The following is a 19,319-nucleotide window of genomic DNA, read 5'->3' as shown; positions in this document are numbered from 1 at the left end:
AAACAGCGTCTTCATTGTTGGGGTCTTTCATGGCTTGGTTCAACATCATGCTGAAGAAGATTGAAAAGAGGGTTGGTGCGAGAACACAGCCTTGCTTCACGCCATTGTTAATGGAGAAGGGTTCAGATATCTAGATACCTCTAGATATCTATATCTATATAATATATATATATATATTTTTTTTTAATATACATATATATATAAAAAGGGAGAGAAGCAGCAGGAAGGACATTACAGACTGGTTAGCCTGGTGGTGGTTGGGGAGAAGATGAAGTGAATTTTCAAGGATGAAGTTACAGAGTATTAGGAGGCACATGACAACATAGGCCAAAGCTAGTATGGTTTCCTTAAGGGAAATTCTTGCATAATAAACCTATTGGAATTCTTTAAAGTGACAAATAGGCTGGATAAGGGAGGTGAATGTCATGCATTTGGTTTTCAGAAGACCTTTGACAAGGTGCTGCACATGAGGCCACTTAACAAGACAAGAGCCCATGGAAGGAAACATTCTCACGTGAGTAGAGCATTGACTGATTGGCAGGAAGCAGAGTTGGAATGCATGCATCATATTCTGATTTGCTGCCAATTGTTAGTGTTGTTCCCCAGGGGTCGCTTCTTTTTATGCTGTATATTAATGATTTGGATTATGGAATGAATGGCTTTATGGCCAAGCTTGCAGATGATATGAAGGTAGGTGGAAGAGTAGATAGTGTTGAGGAAACAGGGAGGCTACAGAAGACTAGGAGAGCGGGCAGAGAAGTGGCAAATGAAATATAGTGTCATAAAGTGTATGGTCATGCACTTTGGTAAAAAAGGCAGACTATTTTATAAATGGGGAGAAAACTGAAAATACCCAGATGCAAAGGGGTCTGAGAGTTCTTGTGCAGGATAGCCTGAATGTAAACCTTGAGTTGGTGGTGAAGGCAAATGCAAAGCTGGCATTCAATTCAAGAGGAATAGAATACAAGAGCAGGGATGAGATTTTTGAGGCTTTACAAAGCACTGCCGAGACCTCACGGAGTATTGAGAGTTTTGGGCTCCTCATTTAAGAAAGGATGTGCTGTCGTTGGACAGGGTTCAGAGGAAGTTCACAAGGATGATTCCAAGAATGAAAGGGTTACCATATCAGGAGTGTTTGACAGCCTGTACTAATTAGGAGAATTGGGGATGGCAAGATCTCATTGAAACATTTTGAATGTTGAAAGTTGTGGACAGAATAGATGTAGAAAGATAGTTTCCCACGGTGGGAGAGTCTAGAACAAGAGGACACAACTTCAGGATTGAAGAGTGTTTGCTTAGAACAGATATGCATAGGAATTTCCTCAACCAGAGGGTGGCAAATCTATGGAATTGTTGCCACAGGTGGCTGTGGAGATCAGGACATTGGGTGTATTTAAGGCAGAGATTGATAGGTTCTTGATTAACAAGAGCATCAAAGGTTATGGGGAGAAGGTGAGGCAGTGGGGCTGTGGGAAAATGGATCAACTCATGATTAAATGGTGGGGTAAACTCAATGGGCTGAATAGCCTATTTCTCCTCCTCTGTCTTATGGTTTAATTACTAATTACCAATAACTGCCAACTATACTCAAAGAAATATAAACAAAGGTAAGCAAACTGACCGTGCAAATACAGAAGTATAAATATTAAGAAATAAATAAAGAGCAATGTATGAGGGCCTCTGAATGAGTCTGTTGTTCAGGAATCTGATAGTTGAGGGTAAGACTCTTGAACCTATTAGTACGAGTCTTGTGGCACCTAAACTTCCTTCCTAATGTTAGCAGTGAGAGCAGAGCATATCCTGGGTGGCGTGGATCCTTGATCATTGTTGCTGCTCTCTGACGACAATGTTCCATGGAGATGTGGGGAGAGCTTTGCCTGTGATGTCCTGGGCTGAGTCCAGTACCTTTTTGCAAGATTTTTCACTCAGAGGTTTCCGAAGACATACCAAACCTCTGCAAACTCATGAGAAAGTAGAGGTGCTGGTTGGCTTTCTACACAATGGCAATAATAGGATGGGTTTAGGACAGGTCCTCTGAAATAGTGACTCCATGGAATTTAAATTTGCACATCCTCCCCACCTCTGATCCCCCAATGAAAACCCTAGTTTTCCTTTCCTAAAGTTTTGGTGACATTGAGTGAGAGATTGTTGTTAGTACACCATTCAACCAGGTTTTCAATCTCCCTCCTGTGAGCTGACTCATCACTCTCTTGTATACAGCCTACTATGGTGGTATCGTCAGCCCATTCCTCAAAACTTCTAATTCCCCTATTATACAAAAATCTATGTCTTAAGTTCTTTTAATGAGATGGCTCCACAGCTTCATTAGGCAAAGAATTCCAGAGATTTAGTACTCTGGGAAAACCAGTTCCTCTGCATCTCTATCTTAAATTGACCCCCTCAAATTTAGAAGCTATGTCCTCTAGTTCTAGTCTCATCTGTCTGTAGAAATAACCTCCCTGCTTCTATCTTTCTACTCTTTTTCACCAAATACATCTTTTGGTTTCCTCTAATTTTGACAGTCCAGAAACTATTCACTATAGAACATTCCAATTCATTCGCCATTGGCATTGGTGGCCTTTTCTCTTCTGTGGGAAGAGTTACTGTTTTACATCCTTTGTTTTGCATATTCCATGTGTTGCTCAGAATTGTGGTCTTCTTTACACTGAGGATTCTAAATGCACATTTGATGGTTGCTTTGTGTAACTTCTCCATTAGGTTTGTGTAATGCGCGTCGAAAAAACCAAAGACTTGTTGATCCAAACCAAGGCTTTTATTAACTAAAAGAGTTACAAGTAGGTCGACCAGTCCAGAATGACCTGGTCTGGCTAGGAGCAATCCTTTAAGACCTGCCAGTAGGTGTGGCTACACTCTCAGCCAATCACAGTCATCCTACACTACAATCTGTACATATACACATTGGTGATAGAATCTGTACTATCACAGTTTGAATTTATGAAATGGATTTGCAGCCACTTTGATTCTTCATGTTACACTCACTCTGGCAACACCATTCTCAGTCTTTCATACTATTCTAAAAAGATTTGGTGTTTGAGGAACAGTACCAGATTTAGATTTCCAATAAGAAGCATTTTAGTTTCCAGCATCCACTATATATATATATATATATTTCTTGGGTGTATTTAGATAATGATTCTGCTTCTTCATCTATCTATAGATAAGATAGAGTATATATTCTCTATACTTGCTCTTACATTATCAAAAGGTTTTGTCTTGCACTTTGATTTCTCATCATGTATTTCTGTGAATCCTGAAACCTATTAATTTCTCATTTTTATTTTCCAATGAAAGATCAGCAAATTGAAACATTACCTCTGTCTGCTCTCCAAATCATGCCTGAATATTTCCATTATTTTGTTGTTAGTTAACTTTTGAAAACCAGCTTCTTGCTGTTTTGCCATAGACTGGAAATTTTTCTTTTTATTTATTTTATCCAAATTACTTTTTAAACTCGCAACTGAATTTATTTTGGAGTATCATTTTTTATGTCATTGCACTCTTTCCAATGAAATGTTTTAAAAGTTATTCCTTTGATCTTTTCTGATCCTTTTGGAAAAATTTTTAAATCTGCATTTTCTAATTATTAAACCTTTTTAGAACATTTAGAACTTGTAGAACATTTTTTCATTGTGTACTTGTAATTTGATTTTTAAAAATTTTCATTAATTTTTGCAGCTTTTAAATGAACAATTTCAGGTCCTCTAGAACTCTTATATAATGTCCTCCTAATCTCTGGTACCATGAAAGAGGAAAGCAATTATACACCTAAAGAATTGAGGAACTTTGGTCCCAAGATATGCATTTAATCTCAGTGGTATGAAAATAGAGAATATCTGGATACAACATTGATGTTGACAAAATAATTTCAGATCAGATGGTACAACTGAACATGAAGTTACTAGCGTCCCTGAACAATTAGCAATTAAGGCAAAAGAGGTATTTATGGTATAGTTGAATTTGCTTCATTTGTTTTATGGTGCTTTGCTGAGTTACTGGAAACAAAGTGGAAACTCACACCACAATTAAAACTGTTACAGCTTGAGCATTCTCCTAGCACTTTAATCACTTATCCCAACATTAAAACTGCTTCCATCATCAGGCCCAGAGACTAGTGAATTGAAACCTGTGCCCTTATAAGCACCATGAATGGAACAATATGCTCCAAAACTAACAATTATTCTTTAATTACAGTATAGCATTTTAGAGACCACTTAAGATGCCCATCTCAACCTCTATTTCAAAAGCAATAAATACCATCCTGCCAAATTGTTATACTCAGTCTAAAACTAATAATCAAGTTTATTTATAAGGAAGTTAATTGCACAGCAACAACAAAGCTCAGCAAGTTAATGATGACACAAATACTTAAGCTATAGCAAAGACCCAGTGATCTTTAATAAAATAGAGGAAAAACTGCTGGAGCATGTTACTAATTTGTTGGTCAACAGACTACAGCCAAAAAGCTGCTTCTGTCCTGCAGGTCTCCATTACTACTTCCAATGCCACCGAAAGAGAGTAAATTTATAGAATTAGAACTCGTGTAGCTTCCTCCCTACCAGTGATCATCGGGGGAATCAGAGGTGGAGAGCGTGAGCAAATTTGAATTCCTGGTAAGACTCTTGAACCTATTAGTATGAGTCTTGTGGCACCTAAACTTCCTTCTTAATGTTAGCAGTGAGAGCAGAGCATATCCTGGGTGGCGTGGATCCTTGATCATTGTTGCTGCTCTCTGACGACAATGTTCCATGCAGATGTGGGGAGAGCTTTGCCTGTGATGTCCTGGGCTGAGTCCAGTACCTTTTTGCAAGATTTTTCACTCAGAAGTTTCCGAAGACATACCAAACCTCTGCAAACTCATGAGAAAGTAGAGGTGCTGGTTGGCTTTCTACACAATGGCAATAATAGGATGGGTTTAGGACAGGTCCTCTGAAATAGTGACTCCATGGAATTTAAATTTACCACCATTTCAGAAAACCTTTTGTGGACCCATACTCATGTCACCGTGAAGCAAACACATCAGCGTCTCTACTTTCTCAGGGATTTGCAGAGGTTCGGATGAGATCAGAAATCTTGGCAAACTGCGACAGATGTGCAGTGGATAGTGTGCTGACCACTTGCATCATGGGGTATGGGGGTACCAATTCCTCGGAATTGAAAGCCCTGCAAAAGATACAGCCCAATACATCTCAAGCAAAACTCCCCACCATTGAGAAAATCTACATAGAATGCTGCATAAAGGATCCACAGAACCCAGCTAGGATTGCCAGATGTCCAGATTTAGGCTGGACAGTCCAGCTTTTGAGGACTCTGTCCTCCATCTGGCTCCATCTTGTCCTCCATTTTTGGGTATAATGGAAGACAAATTAAAGGGTTGAATCTGCAAAAAGGGAAGGGACTTACCTGTCAATTTGCAGTGTCCCGAGGTCCGAAGGCCATGCACGGCCATGTTTCTTCTTGCACGCATGTGCCAGCCGGAATTCACGCATGCACAATGGATTTAAGTGCCAAGGCCAGTTGGCGCAAGCAGGGTGGGCCTGCGTGCAGACAAGAGGGATTTGAGATGGGAATGTTTTGCGCAGGTGCATACGTGTGGCGCGAATGATTTCGACAACAACGTCGAGTGGAGGGTGTGGACTGTGATTTTTGAAGGAGGGTGAGTATACTCTATTAGTGTATGTGTTTTGTCTATAAAGATCTGTCAATTCTTAAAACAGACTCGACTTTATACATTAAACAAAATGGGAAAAGGAAGGAGGGATAACTTCCAAGAAAGGAAAATAATATGAAGCAAGAAAAAGTATGGCAGGGTTTCAAATGATGTCATGTGTCTATACTGACAATAAATTTTAATTTTGAACCTTGAAACTTGAACAATAGCTTGTGCCTTCTGAATGAGTTCTGTTAGTTTTACTTTTGCAGTTACTTGTTAATTTAAAATTTGAGTCCAGATCAGACTTTTGCAGATGAGAGGATGTATCCCTAATGTTAAATAGCTCATGTATTATCTGCCACAGCTGAAGAAGCTCTGCTTTTGCTCTGGGGATGATAAATTCAGGAGAACAACGCTGGTACTAAATTAGTGGTGTCCACCTTTTTAAATGTCACTCTAAGTGGAAAAGGGTGGCTAAAGTGAATGTAGGTCCCTTTGAAAATATGTATAGAACAGAAAATTATAGCACAGAACAAGCCTTTTGGCCCACAATGTTGCACCTACCTATATAAACCTACTCCACAACTCGGGTGGCCTTTTCAAACTTAGCGAAACGGAGGACATGCGGGTCAGTGTCAAACTCTCTTGGGGAGGGGTTCGCCACCGTCACACTTCCCCCTCATTGCGCACGCACCAGCCGGCCCTCGTGCATGCCCGCGAGAAGAAACATGGCTGCACATTGCCACATTTAACAGTTAAGTGACATTTCTGCCACTTAATTTGTCCTCCATTTGGGGTTGTATTTCCTACATCCCTATTGGAGGACGTTAAAGTCTGGTTCAAGGTAATGACGGAGGACAGAGGGCCCAAAAGCCAGACTGTCTGGCCTAAAACCGTAAGTCTGGCCACCCTATCCACAACATTCTTACCCTTCCCTACTACACATCCAGAACACCCTTTTTTCTTACATTCATGTGCCTAAGCCCCAATTGTACCACCTCCATCTCCAGCAATGCATTTCAGGCACATATCACTCTGTGCACAAAACCTAACTCTGACATCTCCCATCAACTTTATTATCCACTCTAAACGAGTACTTCAATTACTTAGGCATGGAATGTTAGAGATGAAATCTTGGGAAATATGGAAGGATGCCTAACTAGTTGGTGTGGATAAGTAGAGCCAATGGGCTGTTTCCGTACACAAGGTTAAGCTCCAAAACAATGATGATTCTTTCAATGAAGCACATCAGGGCATGGGTTTTGAAGGCCTTCATTAACCTGCTTCAGTTGCACAATATAATGCCTTCCCAAAATGAGTTATAGATTCTATAACAAGACCCTAAGAATGTGGATGACACATTCCACATCTGAGGAGCGATTTTAATGGTGGAATAAATTACTTCCTCAAATGGATACGATAAACCTTTAGCAACTCAAGATAAAGATTTTTAAAAATCAAGAGCTCAAAACTTCATTAATTATGTGTTCTACTGAATAACAGTCATTCCCATTGTTCTCTGTTCTAGAATTATGGACAATTTACCTCCAAACATTAATCATACCAACAAATCTGCCTCTGTAAGAATCTCCAATTGCCCAAGCAGAGAGGCTCTGATTATGCTCAACCAGCTACATGACTCAGGGTCACCTTGGCACAAGGCTTGGTACTGAATTCCCAAAACAACCACTCATAACTGAAGTTCATTGAGGCAATCAATTTCCAGCACAGAGATTTCCACAATATTCTTGAAGAAATGCAACATGCTCATTGACCCACTCCAACATTCTAAAAATATTTGGGGAAGAAACAGCCAGGCTTGTAGCAGGTATTTTAACAGAAGTGTGCAGAGGCCAACAATCTAAAGAAATCAACTGATTCATTAAACAACAGCTGCATTACGTTGGAGAATGTATAGATCCTACATAGGGATCATTAGGTATTTCAGAATTCTCAGCTGTAGTGGAAGCAAGTCACTGCCTAAAAGACACAAAGACCGAGAAGCAAAATTGAAGCCAACGTATTGAAAGGAGAGATATTCAGGGACCCAAACACTTTTTCATGCCAGACAGCACTTTTGTTTGAAAATGTTTCCACTTCGTCCATCACATTCACTGCTCATGTACAAAATTGCATGGGGACAGAAGTCAGAAAATTGTGTGAAAGCGTTACTTTTCATTTTGAAGGGAAATTTATGGTGGTGTTGTCTAGAGGTGCATTAAAACACTGACTTTTAATTATACATTAGTGATAGAGATAGGAGTGCAACATAAATTTCAAAATCTGCAGGAAAAAATATGCTTGGAACGGAGGACAACAGAGTAGACTAAGAGGTACAAGAACAGAAAATGCTGGCCATAGTGATACAGGCAGGCAATAGTTTTGGACACATGAAGAATCATTTCAAGTTGACGAACTAAATCATTGTTAGAGATGCATGGATTTTAAATAAAGTAGCCTATGGAGGTGGCAGTGGAGTGGAAGAACATTAAAAATTCAGAATGGGGAGGGGGGAGGTTAGATCAAGTAAGAAAATGCATGACAATGCTCAGTAACTAAAGTCTACTGCAAGTGAAAATGCAGATCTATTATCTGAAATTACCAAAAGCATTTCAAATAAACATGGAAGTCTGAAGTGGGAGCAAAAATGCTGACTGTCCCAAACTGTTGAAACTTGACGTCTGTACTGTGTCCGGCTGGAAGACTGTGCTGTTTCTTAGGCTTACAATTTGCTTTATTCGAACAGCGCAAGAGCCGACAAGGGAGACAAGAACAGAAGCAAGACAGAATATTAAGGTGGTAGGTGACTGGCAGCTCCAGGTCCCACAGCTGGGCCAATTGAGGACGTGTGCCAAAGCGGTCAGTCAATCTTCATTTGGACACACCAATACAGAGGACTCCACAGTATGAGCAGTGAATGTGATGGATGAAGTGGAAACATTTTCAAACAGAAGTGCTGTCTGGCATGGAGAAGTGTTGGGGTCCCTGAATGTCAGAAAGGGTAATTGTGCTGCTGTGTCTTTCAAGGGAATGCCTTTCAAAATATGAAGGAAGATTTTCTGTTTTTATAATTCTGGACAAATAAAAGAAAATTTCAAAGGCAACAATTAAAATTTGTATTTTCATTTCTGCCTTGCTCCTTCCAGCACTTTACAGATCACAGCTGAGATCGACGAACAATTTTATTATTCAGGATTGTTTCCCACTACTAGATTTTTTTTTAAAGAGGTGACCCATAAAATTGATGAATCAAAGAGGTAAACATTGAATATATGGCTTTTGATAGGCATCTTATGTTGGTCCAGAAGGTCAGATCGCATGGGATCCAAAGAATGTTTGTTAATTGAATACACATTTGGCTTGATGGTGGGTGGCAGTGGATAGATGTTATTCAGATTGTAGGCTTGTGGACTGTAATTTGTCATTTATATTAATGACTTGGATTACAATATACAGTAAAACCCCTGGTATCCAGCACCTATCGGGATCAGTACATGCTGGCTAAGTATATTTTCTGGTTGCTTGAGACTTACACTTACAATGCTTAACTAATATACCTGCATTAAGAGTAAACAGTTTAAAAGACAAAAAATATAAAACTGTATTACAATGAACAAACTTCACTTGCACAAATATATAAACCTTAGGACATTTTACTTAATTTTCAGTCACATTCTTTGAAAACATTTATCTGTCGCTGCACCTGCAGGTTCTTCCCCCTCCACGGAGTTGGTCAAAAGACAAATAATAACATAATTAACACTCCCTCTCCCAAGTTTACAGATAAAGCTTCTGACCGGATCGACTCTCACTAAGCAGGTGTAAGGAAACACTTTAAGAGAGTCACCCCAACAGCAAGGGGCATCAACAATTTAAAAGATGTTGGTGAAACTACACTTGAAAAGTATTATGTACAGTTCTGGTTACCCAGCTACAGGAAGGAAATCATTAAGCTGGAAGGGGTGTGGAAAAAAATTCACAAGAACATGACAAGGACTGACTAGCTTGAATTACAAGAAGCGGTTTGGACTTTTCTCAATGGAGCAAACAGAGCAGGAAGGTTTTGCTGCAAGCGACGAAGAGAGATTGAATCATCTGGGAATGAATATATTCACTGGAATTCAGAAAAATGAGACAGGATCTTATAGAAACATATCGAAGGGAGAGATAAGATAGAGGCAGGAAAAGTTGCTTCCACTAGTAGGCGAGACTAGAACTAGAGGACAAAGCCTCAAGGTTCAGGGGAGTAGATTGATGACAGATGAGGAGAATAGTGAATCAGGAATTTTCTGCCCAAAGTAGCAATAGATGCTACTTTATTGAATCTGTTTAAAATACAGTTAGATAGATTTTGCATGGTAAGGGAATTAAGGGTTATGGGAAAATGGGAGGTAGATGGAGCTCTCCATGTCCAGCTCAGCAAAAATCTTACTGAATGGCAGAGAAGGCTTGAAGGGCCACATGGCCAACTCCTGCTTCTATTTTATATTCTTCTGTCTGAGATTGGAGAGTGCTGCAGGCTCACTTGCCTTCTTTTCAAAGCAGAGAGCTATGCGCTGTAATTAGAATATTATGCCTGGATTTATTTTGCAGTCCAGGGTTCATACAGCTCCCTGCCACAAGTGCCTGATGTCCTTGAAGTTCTTCGGAGATTCAATAATGCTGTTTTCAGAGGGCATACCTGTATTTCTTGTTGCTTCACGTCTGATCTTCAATACTGAGTGGATTGTACAATTCAGCTTTTGTTTAGTTAAGGGACACATGTTTCATGCTACCCAAAATTGAGTATCAAAGTCTGACTCTGGAAAGTGGCACCAAATTTGGACCACTTAGCTTGAAGTCTCTTTGTAAGGTTGATGCAAAATTTGGCAAAAGAAATTAAATTCCAGAGGTTGACTTTTCTGAGCTAGAGGCAACATTTAATGGAGTGTGTTGGAGGTGCCCCAGTAAAACTGAAATCACTTCAACAAAGGAATAAATGAGGGGCTAAGGAGTGGAGAGACACGAGGGAGTGGGGAAGGGTAAGGTGTTTGTGAATGCATGTGTTTTGTTGAAACTTAATCAGTCCAAACTTACACTGCTTTACATTTTTCAGAGCAGCATCCAACACCCAATTAATTTTTTTTTTAAAAGGGAATAGTTAAGTTACACAAGATGCAGAACTTTTACATGGTATTTGTGGAGAAAACAAAATTAACTTTGCGTATGTTGGAAATCTGAATAAAAACAGAAATGCAGAAAATACTCATCAGGCCAGACAATATCAGTGCAGAGAAATAGAGAAATTAATATTTCAGGTCAATCTGTTTCTTTACTAATGTTATCTAACCTGCTGAGTATTTTCAGCATTTTCTTTAAAAAAAACTGTATCTATGGGTTTTCATTATATTTACTAGGGAATAGGAAATAAGCCGAGAGCTGTGCAGATGATCTACAATGTCACTGCATGAATTAATTAAATTAACGTTCAAGAAGGATACCAATTGGAGTTTTTACTTTTGAAATAAGTTTGTGATTATATTTAACTATGTGATGCATTCCATCAGATTTATTTGCATTCAGTTCAACTTTCTTCAAAGAAATTTATGAAATAAGTAAGCCAATACTATTGCAGTTATTTTCCTGTTGGCTCATTTCAATCTGCAGATTTTTAAGACTCTTCCTGTAGTAACCAATAACCCTGAGTGCAAACCTCTGCAAAAGGTAGTGGACACAGCCCAGGACATCACAGGCAAAACCTTCCCACCATCAAGAATATCTACAAGGAATGCTGATGTCAGACAGCAGCGATCATCAAGGGATCCAGACCAACCCAGCACATGCCCTTTTCTCACTGCTGCCATCAGAAAAGTATAGGCGTCACAAGACTCTCACCACTAGGTTCAGGAACAGCTGCTACCCCTCCACCATCAGAGTCCTCAACAAACTCAATCAGGGACTTATTTTGGCCTCTTACTTTTGCACTTTATTTAATTTTTTCTCTCTGTACTGCACAGCTTGTTGACATTTATTTGTTTACATGTGAAGGTTGTGTATAGTTTTTTTGCACTACCAGTAAGTGGTAAATCTGCCTGGCCCACAGGAAAAAGAATCTTAGGGTTGTATGTGATGTCAGGACAATAAATCTAAAATTTGAATCTGTAGAAACTCAGCAGGTCAGAGTACTTTATATAGTAAAAATAAAGGTACCTAACCAACTTCATCAAGGTATGAGCAAAATGTAGGCAAGCAGGTTGTGTATCTTTAGCAAAACTCAGCAGGTCAAAGTGTCCTTTGCCATATAAAGTACACCATGTGACCTGCTGAGTTTCTCCAGCATTGTGCTTTTACTTCAACCATGGTGTCAGCAGACTTCCACGTTTTACTTCGGAATCTGTATTCGTCTTTAAGATGTAATGACACGGATTTATAACAGCTTACAAACCAATAAAGAATCCATGCACTCGTTCATTTCAGCACGCAATGAAGTCGACTTTCTTTCATCATTCACTGGATGTAACATTTCATTCTTCAACTCCCCGAACACCACCCAGCTAAACTCCTCGGACCTTCGCATTGACTCACTACCACATGGGCGATCCTGATGCTCTCACTCTCCTCCTTCCGCATCACCCGTATAAGGACGAAAGGAAGTGCGTGACTGTAACAGACACCCTTGGCATATATAAAATGCTAATTAGACTTTGGATTAGGGAGCTGTAGAGCAAGGGCAACATTATTGGAACTGGGAGCATGGACTCGTAAACTTGTTAACAGATGTTGGAAATGGTACTGCTGTGGATCATAAATATTGGCACAATATTTTTGGAAATAACTTGGAAAGATTATCTGAAAGGTTGATTTGTGACATTTTTTTTGTGATCTGGATCATTGATTGTCATAGTTGAAAGAAAGCCCCATCAGCTCCTCCTCAGTGATGCATGGACCATGAGCGTCTAAGGGTATGTTTGTCATTTACATCAACACAGGTGTGAAAGAATTCCTGACCAAAGATTTTGCAGCCACATTCTCTAAGTTTGATTAAAAATATAAAACAGTTTAATGTTGTACATTCTCAATGACACCAAATGGTTCTACAATTTGATCAAACACCTCACTCCTATTATTTAGTCAACAGCCATAATTTTAGGTACCTAACTTATCTAGAGTCTGGGGAGTGGTACCAATATCCCTAGAAATTTCACACCTTAATAACTTTGAGTCCCTCAAATGTCTTTGTATTTCGCAATTCTAATTTACCACAGGCCTAAAACTACCACATACCTGACGGCAGGTGCGGCCACGTGGTTCGCCTAGGTCGGATCCCATTGGGCGGATTTGATTGACAGGTCTTACTGGTCCCGCCTTTTCTCACGTCCTCGCCTTGGTCGTCCCCCTCTTGATTCAATGGGAGTAGCCAGCACGTGGCGGCCGTCGGACGTGGCGTCGCGCGCTGGTTCAGTGCCATGTGGCGCAGCGCGGTTGGATTGCGCGCGTACGCAGCCAGAGTTCGCCGCTTTTCGGTCGTCCGGGAAGCGCGAGGAGCGGCAGCAGGCGCCATTACTGGCTTCTGGGCGGCCATCCAGCGCGGGTGGGGTGCACGTTGGAGACTGTTCTGCCCTTTTGGGTGGGGGTTGGGTGCGTGGAGAGGGCAGTGGAAGCCCCGCTACCAGACAAGAGGGCTCGGGGTCAAAGAGGAGGGGATGGGATGTGGGAAAGGGGTGGGGGATGTGGGAAAGGGGTGGGGGATGTGGGAAAGGGGTGGGGGATGTGGGAAGGGGGGCATAGGGGTCAGATGGGGAAGGGTGGGGTCATAGGGGTCGGGGTTGGGGTTGAAAGGGGATAAGGAGGGGGTAAAGAAATGGGGAGGAGGGGGGAAGAGGAGGGAGGAGGGGAAGAGGAGGGAGGAGGGGAAGAGGAGGGAGGAGGGGAAGAGGAGGGAGGAGGGGGGAAGAGGAGGGAGGAGGGGGGAAGAGGAGGGAGGAGGGGGGAAGAGGAGGGAGGAGGGGGGAAGAGGAGGGAGGAGGGGGGAAGAGGAGGGAGGAGGGGGGAAGAGGAGGGAGGAGGGGGGAAGAGGAGGGAGGAGGGGGGAAGAGGAGGGAGGAGGGGGGAAGAGGAGGGAGGAGGGGGGAAGAGGAGGGAGGAGGGGGGAAGAGGAGGGAGGAGGGGGGAAGAGGAGGGAGGAGGGGGGAAGAGGAGGGAGGAGGGGGGAAGAGGAGGGAGGAGGGGGGAAGAGGAGGGAGGAGGGGGGAAGAGGAGGGAGGAGGGGGGAAGAGGAGGGAGGAGGGGGGAAGAGGAGGGAGGAGGGGGGAAGAGGAGGGAGGAGGGGGGAAGAGGAGGGAGGAGGGGGGAAGAGGAGGGAGGAGGGGGGAAGAGGAGGGAGGAGGGGGGGAGGAGGGAGGAGGGGGGGGAGGAGGGGGGAAGAGGAGGGGGGAGGGGGGAAGAGGAGGGAGGAGGGGGGAAGAGGAGGGAGGAGGGGGGAAGAGGAGGGAGGAGGGGGGAAGAGGAGGGAGGAGGGGGGAAGAGGAGGGAGGAGGGGGGAAGAGGAGGGAGGAGGGGGGAAGAGGAGGGAGGAGGGGGGAAGAGGAGGGAGGAGGGGGGAAGAGGAGGGAGGAGGGGGGAAGAGGAGGGAGGAGGGGGGAAGAGGAGGGAGGAGGGGGAAGAGGAGGGAGGAGGGGGGAAGAGGAGGGAGGAGGGGGGAAGAGGAGGGAGGAGGGGGGAAGAGGAGGGAGGAGGGGGGAAGAGGAGGGAGGAGGGGGGAAGAGGAGGGAGGAGGGGGGAAGAGGAGGGAGGAGGGGGGAAGAGGAGGGAGGAGGGGGGAAGAGGAGGGAGGAGGGGGGAAGAGGAGGGAGGAGGGGGGAAGAGGAGGGAGGAGGGGGGAAGAGGAGGGAGGAGGGGGGAAGAGGAGGGAGGAGGGGGGAAGAGGAGGGGGGAAGAGGAGGGAGGAGGGGGGAAGAGGAGGGAGGAGGGGGGAAGAGGAGGGAGGAGGGGGGAAGAGGAGGGAGGAGGGGGGAAGAGGAGGGAGGAGGGGGGAAGAGGAGGGAGGAGGGGGGAAGAGGAGGGGGGAAGAGGAGGGAGGAGGGGGGAAGAGGAGGGAGGAGGGGGGAAGAGGAGGGAGGAGGGGGGAAGAGGAGGGAGGAGGGGGGAAGAGGAGGGAGGAGGGGGGAAGAGGAGGGAGGAGGGGGGAAGAGGAGGGGGGGAAGAGGAGGGGGGGGAAGAGGAGGGGGGGGAAGATGAGGGGGGGAAGAGGAGGGGGGGAAGAGGAGGGGGGGGAAGAGGAGGGGGGGGAAGAGGAGGGGGGGAGGGGTAGAGGGGTAGAGGAGGGAAGAGGAGGGAGTGAGCATGTGGGGTGTTGGGAGGGAGTGAGCATGTGGGGTGTTGGGAGGGAGTGAGCATGTGGGGTGTTGGGAGGGAGTGAGCATGTGGGGTGTTGGGAGGGAGTGAGCATGTGGGGTGTTGGGAGGGAGTAAGGAAATAGGGTGGTGGAGAGTGGGTGGTCAATTATTCCATTGCATTGAGGCGCATGCAATCATTTGTAAGGGATCGATAGGGCTGTGCAGCACCCTGGAGTGGAGATGATTGATGGGAGTAATAATTAATGAAACAGGATGGAATTATGGGAGTGGACAGAGCTCTGGGGTGTGTGTAAAAGGGGAGGATTACAAAACCGTGTATTATGGCTACCCAGAAAGTGTGTGAAATGAAGGTTATTTGGATTAGGGAGCTGTAGAGCAAGGGCAACATTATTGGAACTGGGAGCATGGTCTCGTAAACTTGTTAACAGATGTTGGAAATGGTACTGCTGTGGATCATAAATATTGGCACAATATTTTTGGAAATAACTTGGAAAGATTATCTGAAAGGTTGATTTGTGACATTTTTTTTGTGATCTGGATCAATGATTGTCATAGTTGAAAGAAAGCCCCATCAGCTCCTCCTCAGTGATGCATGGACCATGAGCGTCTAAGGGTATGTTTGTCATTTACATCAACACAGGTGTGAAAGAATTCCTGACCAAAGATTTTGCAGCCACATTCTCTAAGTTTGATTAAAAATATAAAACAGTTTAATGTTGTACATTCTCAATGACACCAAATGGTTCTACAATTTGATCAAACACCTCACTCCTATTATTTAGTCAACAGCCATAATTTTAGGTACCTAACTTATCTAGAGTCTGGGGAGTGGTACCAATATCCCTAGAAATTTCACACCTTAATAACTTTGAGTCCCTCAAATGTCTTTGTATTTCGCAATTCTAATTTACCACAGGCCTAAAACTACCACATACCTGACGGCAGGTGCGGCCACGTGGTTCGCCTCGGTCGGATCCCATTGGGCGGATTTGATTGACAGGTCTTACTGGTCCCGCCTTTTCTCACGTCCTCGCCTTGGTCGTCCCCCTCTTGATTCAATGGGAGTAGCCAGCACGTGGCGGCCGTCGGACGTGGCGTCGCGCGCTGGTTCAGTGCCATGTGGCGCAGCGCGGTTGGATTGCGCGCGTACGCAGCCAGAGTTCGCCGCTTTTCGGTCGTCCGGGAAGCGCGAGGAGCGGCAGCAGGCGCCATTACTGGCTTCTGGGCGGCCATCCAGCGCGGGTGGGGTGCACGTTGGAGACTGTTCTGCCCTTTTGGGTGGGGGTTGGGTGCGTGGAGAGGGCAGTGGAAGCCCCGCTACCAGACAAGAGGGCTCGGGGTCAAAGAGGAGGGGATGGGATGTGGGAAAGGGGTGGGGGATGTGGGAAAGGGGTGGGGGATGTGGGAAAGGGGTGGGGGATGTGGGAAAGGGGTGGGGGATGTGGGAAGGGGGGCATAGGGGTCAGATGGGGAAGGATGGGGTCATAGGGGTCGGGGTTGGGGTTGAAAGGGGGTAAGGAGGGGGTAAAGAAATGGGGAGGAGGGGGGAAGAGGAGGGAGGAGGGAGGAGGGGAAGAGGAGGGAGGAGGGGAAGAGGAGGGAGGAGGGGAAGAGGAGGGAGGAGGGGAAGAGGAGGGAGGAGGGGGGAAGAGGAGGGGGCAAGAGGAGGGGGGAGGGGGCAAGAGGAGGGGGGAGGGGGCAAGAGGAGGGGGGAGGGGGAAGAGGAGGGAGGAGGGGGAAGAGGAGGGAGGAGGGGGGAAGAGGAGGGAGGAGGGGGGAAGAGGAGGGAGGAGGGGGGAAGAGGAGGGAGGAGGGGGGAAGAGGAGGGAGGAGGGGGGAAGAGGAGGGTGGAGGGGGGAAGAGGAGGGAGGAGGGGGGAAGAGGAGGGGGGAAGAGGAGGGGGGAAGAGGAGGGGGGAAGAGGAGGGGGGAAGAGGAGGGGGGAAGAGGAGGGAGGAGGGGGAAGAGGAGGGGGGAAGAGGAGGGAGGAGGGGGAAGAGGAGGGAGGATGGGGGAAGAGGAGGGAGGAGGGGGGAAGAGGAGGGAGGAGGGGGGAAGAGGAGGGAGGAGGGGGGAACTGGAGGGAGGAGGGGGGAAGAGGAGGGAGGAGGGGGGAAGAGGAGGGAGGAGGGGGAAGAGGAGGGAGGAGGGGGGAAGAGGAGGGAGGAGGGGGGAAGAGGAGGGAGGAGGGGGGAAGAGGAGGGAGGAGGGGGGAAGAGGAGGGAGGAGGGGGGAAGAGGAGGGAGGAGGGGGGAAGAGGAGGGAGGAGGGGGGAAGAGGAGGGAGGAGGGGGGAAGAGGAGGGAGGAGGGGGGAAGAGGAGGGAGGAGGGGGGAAGAGGAGGGGGGAAGAGGAGGGAGGAGGGGGGAAGAGGAGGGAAGAGGAGGGGGGAAGAGGAGGGAGGAGGGGGAAGAGGAGGGAGGAGGGGGGAAGAGGAGGGAGGAGGGGGGAAGAGGAGGGAGGAGGGGGGAAGAGGAGGGAGGAGGGGGGAAGAGGAGGGAGGAGGGGGGAAGAGGAGGGAGGAGGGGGGAAGAGGAGGGGGGAAGAGGAGGGAGGAGGGGGGAAGAGGAGGGAGGTGGGGGGAAGAGGAGGGAGGAGGGGGGAAGAGGAGGGAGGAGGGGGGAAGAGGAGGGAGGAGGGGGGGAGGAGGGAGGAGGGGGGAAGAGGAGGGAGGAGGGGGGAAGAGGAGGGAGGAGGGGGGAAGAGGAGGGAGGAGGGGGGAAGAGGAGGGGGGAAGAGGAGGGGGGAAGAGGAGGGAGGAGGGGGAAGAGGAGGAGGGGGGAAGAGGAGGGGGGGAAGAGGAGGGGGGGAAGAGGAGGGGGGGAAGAGGAGGGGGGGAAGAGGAGGGGGGGGAAGAGGAGGGGGGGGAAGAGGAGGGGGGGGAAGAGGAGGGGGGGGAAGAGGAGGGGGGGAAGAGGAGGGGGGGAGGGGTAGAGGGGTAGAGGAGGGAAGAAGAGGGAGTGAGCATGTGGGGTGTTGGGAGGGAGTGAGCATGTGGGGTGTTGGGAGGGAGTGAGCATGTGGGGTGTTGGGAGGGAGTAAGGAAATAGGGTGGTGGAGAGTGGGTGGTCAATTATTCCATTGCATTGAGGCGCATGCAATCATTTGTAAGGGATCGATAGGGCTGTGCAGCACCCTGGAGTGGAGATGATTGATGGGAGTAATAATTAATGAAACAGGATGGAATTATGGGAGTGGACAGAGCTCTGGGGTGTGTGTAAAAGGGGAGGATTACAAAACCGTGGATTATGGTTATTTGGATTAGGGAGCTGTAGAGCAAGGGCAACATTATTGGAACTGGGAGCATGGTCTCGTAAACTTGTTAACAGATGTTGGAAATGGTACTGCTGTGGATCATAAATATTGGCACAATATTTTTGGAAATAACTTGGAAAGATTATCTGAAAGGTTGATTTGTGACATTTTTTTTGTGATCTGGATCAATGATTGTCATAGTTGAAAGAAAGCCCCATCAGCTCCTCCTCAGTGATGCATGGACCATGAGCGTCTAAGATCTAATCAAATCATTTTCATTTCCTTGTTAAGATCTAGAGTTTTCAACACTGCAGAGCAAAAAAGCAAAAATTAGTATTCAGGAAAAATCAATTGGAATATAAAACATTAATTTAAATTGTATTTAAATATTTGCTACTTGTACAATTTTGAGCAGCTAATGTTTAACAATCGTTTAAATGTTATTTTTCAATTAAACCATATGTTTTAGTTGAGAAGCCATTGTTCTGAATGGAGGATAGTCCTGACATCTGTAATGCGCTTTGTGAATGGAATCATTCCCACCACGATGGGTGTTGGACTATGAGGTTCAGGGATGATAAACAGGAAAGAGATCAGCTGCTTTGCATTGCCTGTGTGATAGAGATGGTGGAAGAAAAGAGTATATCGGTAAGGAAGGAAACAGTAAATTATAATTAGAATGTAAAATTCTTTTGTCTTTCAATGCTGAAGCCATTATTTTCAGAAACTCAGTACAGCAAATTGCTATCTCTGCTGGCTAAAATTGCAGGTTAGTGTCTTCCCACTTCCCTGGCCTATAGCTCTGCAGTTTACTATTGTGCATGCCCATCCTGTTCTATGGTAAAGGCTTGAGTTCAAGTTCACCTTGGAATAAAAGCTGGAGTAAGCTATTGTGCTCCTTTTACCTTGTGCTGCCACTGAATAAACTTATGGCTGATCGTTTATTTCAGTGCCAATTCCTGCACAAATCCCACACTACTTTATTCCTTCAATAATCAACAATCTACTGATCTGAGCCATGTGGAGTTTTATTTGTGATTGCATAGGTTTATTGCAAGTG

General features: G+C 45.7%; 2 protein-coding genes across 8 annotated transcripts in view; one reads left to right on the top strand and one right to left on the bottom strand.

Moving 5' to 3' along the window:
• The window catches only part of LOC138747903 (ankyrin repeat and fibronectin type-III domain-containing protein 1-like), a 171,967-nt gene extending 158,862 nt beyond the window's left edge, over positions 1-13,105 (bottom strand). Inside the window, exon 1 of the mRNA XM_069907529.1 lies at positions 12,935-13,105. The gene's annotated coding sequence lies outside the window, so the exon portion shown is untranslated. The remainder of the gene's footprint in view (positions 1-12,934) is intronic.
• A 3,037-nt stretch (positions 13,106-16,142) lies between these two features.
• Positions 16,143-19,319, top strand: part of LOC138748873 (meiosis inhibitor protein 1) — a 187,836-nt gene continuing 184,659 nt past the window's right edge. For 6 of the 7 annotated variants that reach the window (XM_069909734.1, XM_069909738.1, XM_069909737.1 and 3 more), the window contains exons 1-2: positions 16,143-16,248; positions 18,729-18,907. In XM_069909734.1, coding sequence (XP_069765835.1) covers positions 18,749-18,907 — 159 coding nt within the window. In that variant the 5' untranslated portion in view covers positions 16,143-16,248; positions 18,729-18,748. Of the gene's footprint in view, positions 16,296-18,728; positions 18,908-19,319 lie in introns of all 7 variants that reach the window. The other variant, XM_069909733.1, reaches the window with a different exon arrangement.

The sequence above is a fragment of the Narcine bancroftii genome, chromosome 13 (genome assembly GCF_036971445.1).
Source record: "Narcine bancroftii isolate sNarBan1 chromosome 13, sNarBan1.hap1, whole genome shotgun sequence".
NCBI classification, from domain to species: domain Eukaryota; kingdom Metazoa; phylum Chordata; class Chondrichthyes; order Torpediniformes; family Narcinidae; genus Narcine; species Narcine bancroftii.
Note: the sequence above shows the minus strand (reverse complement) of the source record. Positions and strands in the feature narration are given on the sequence as shown.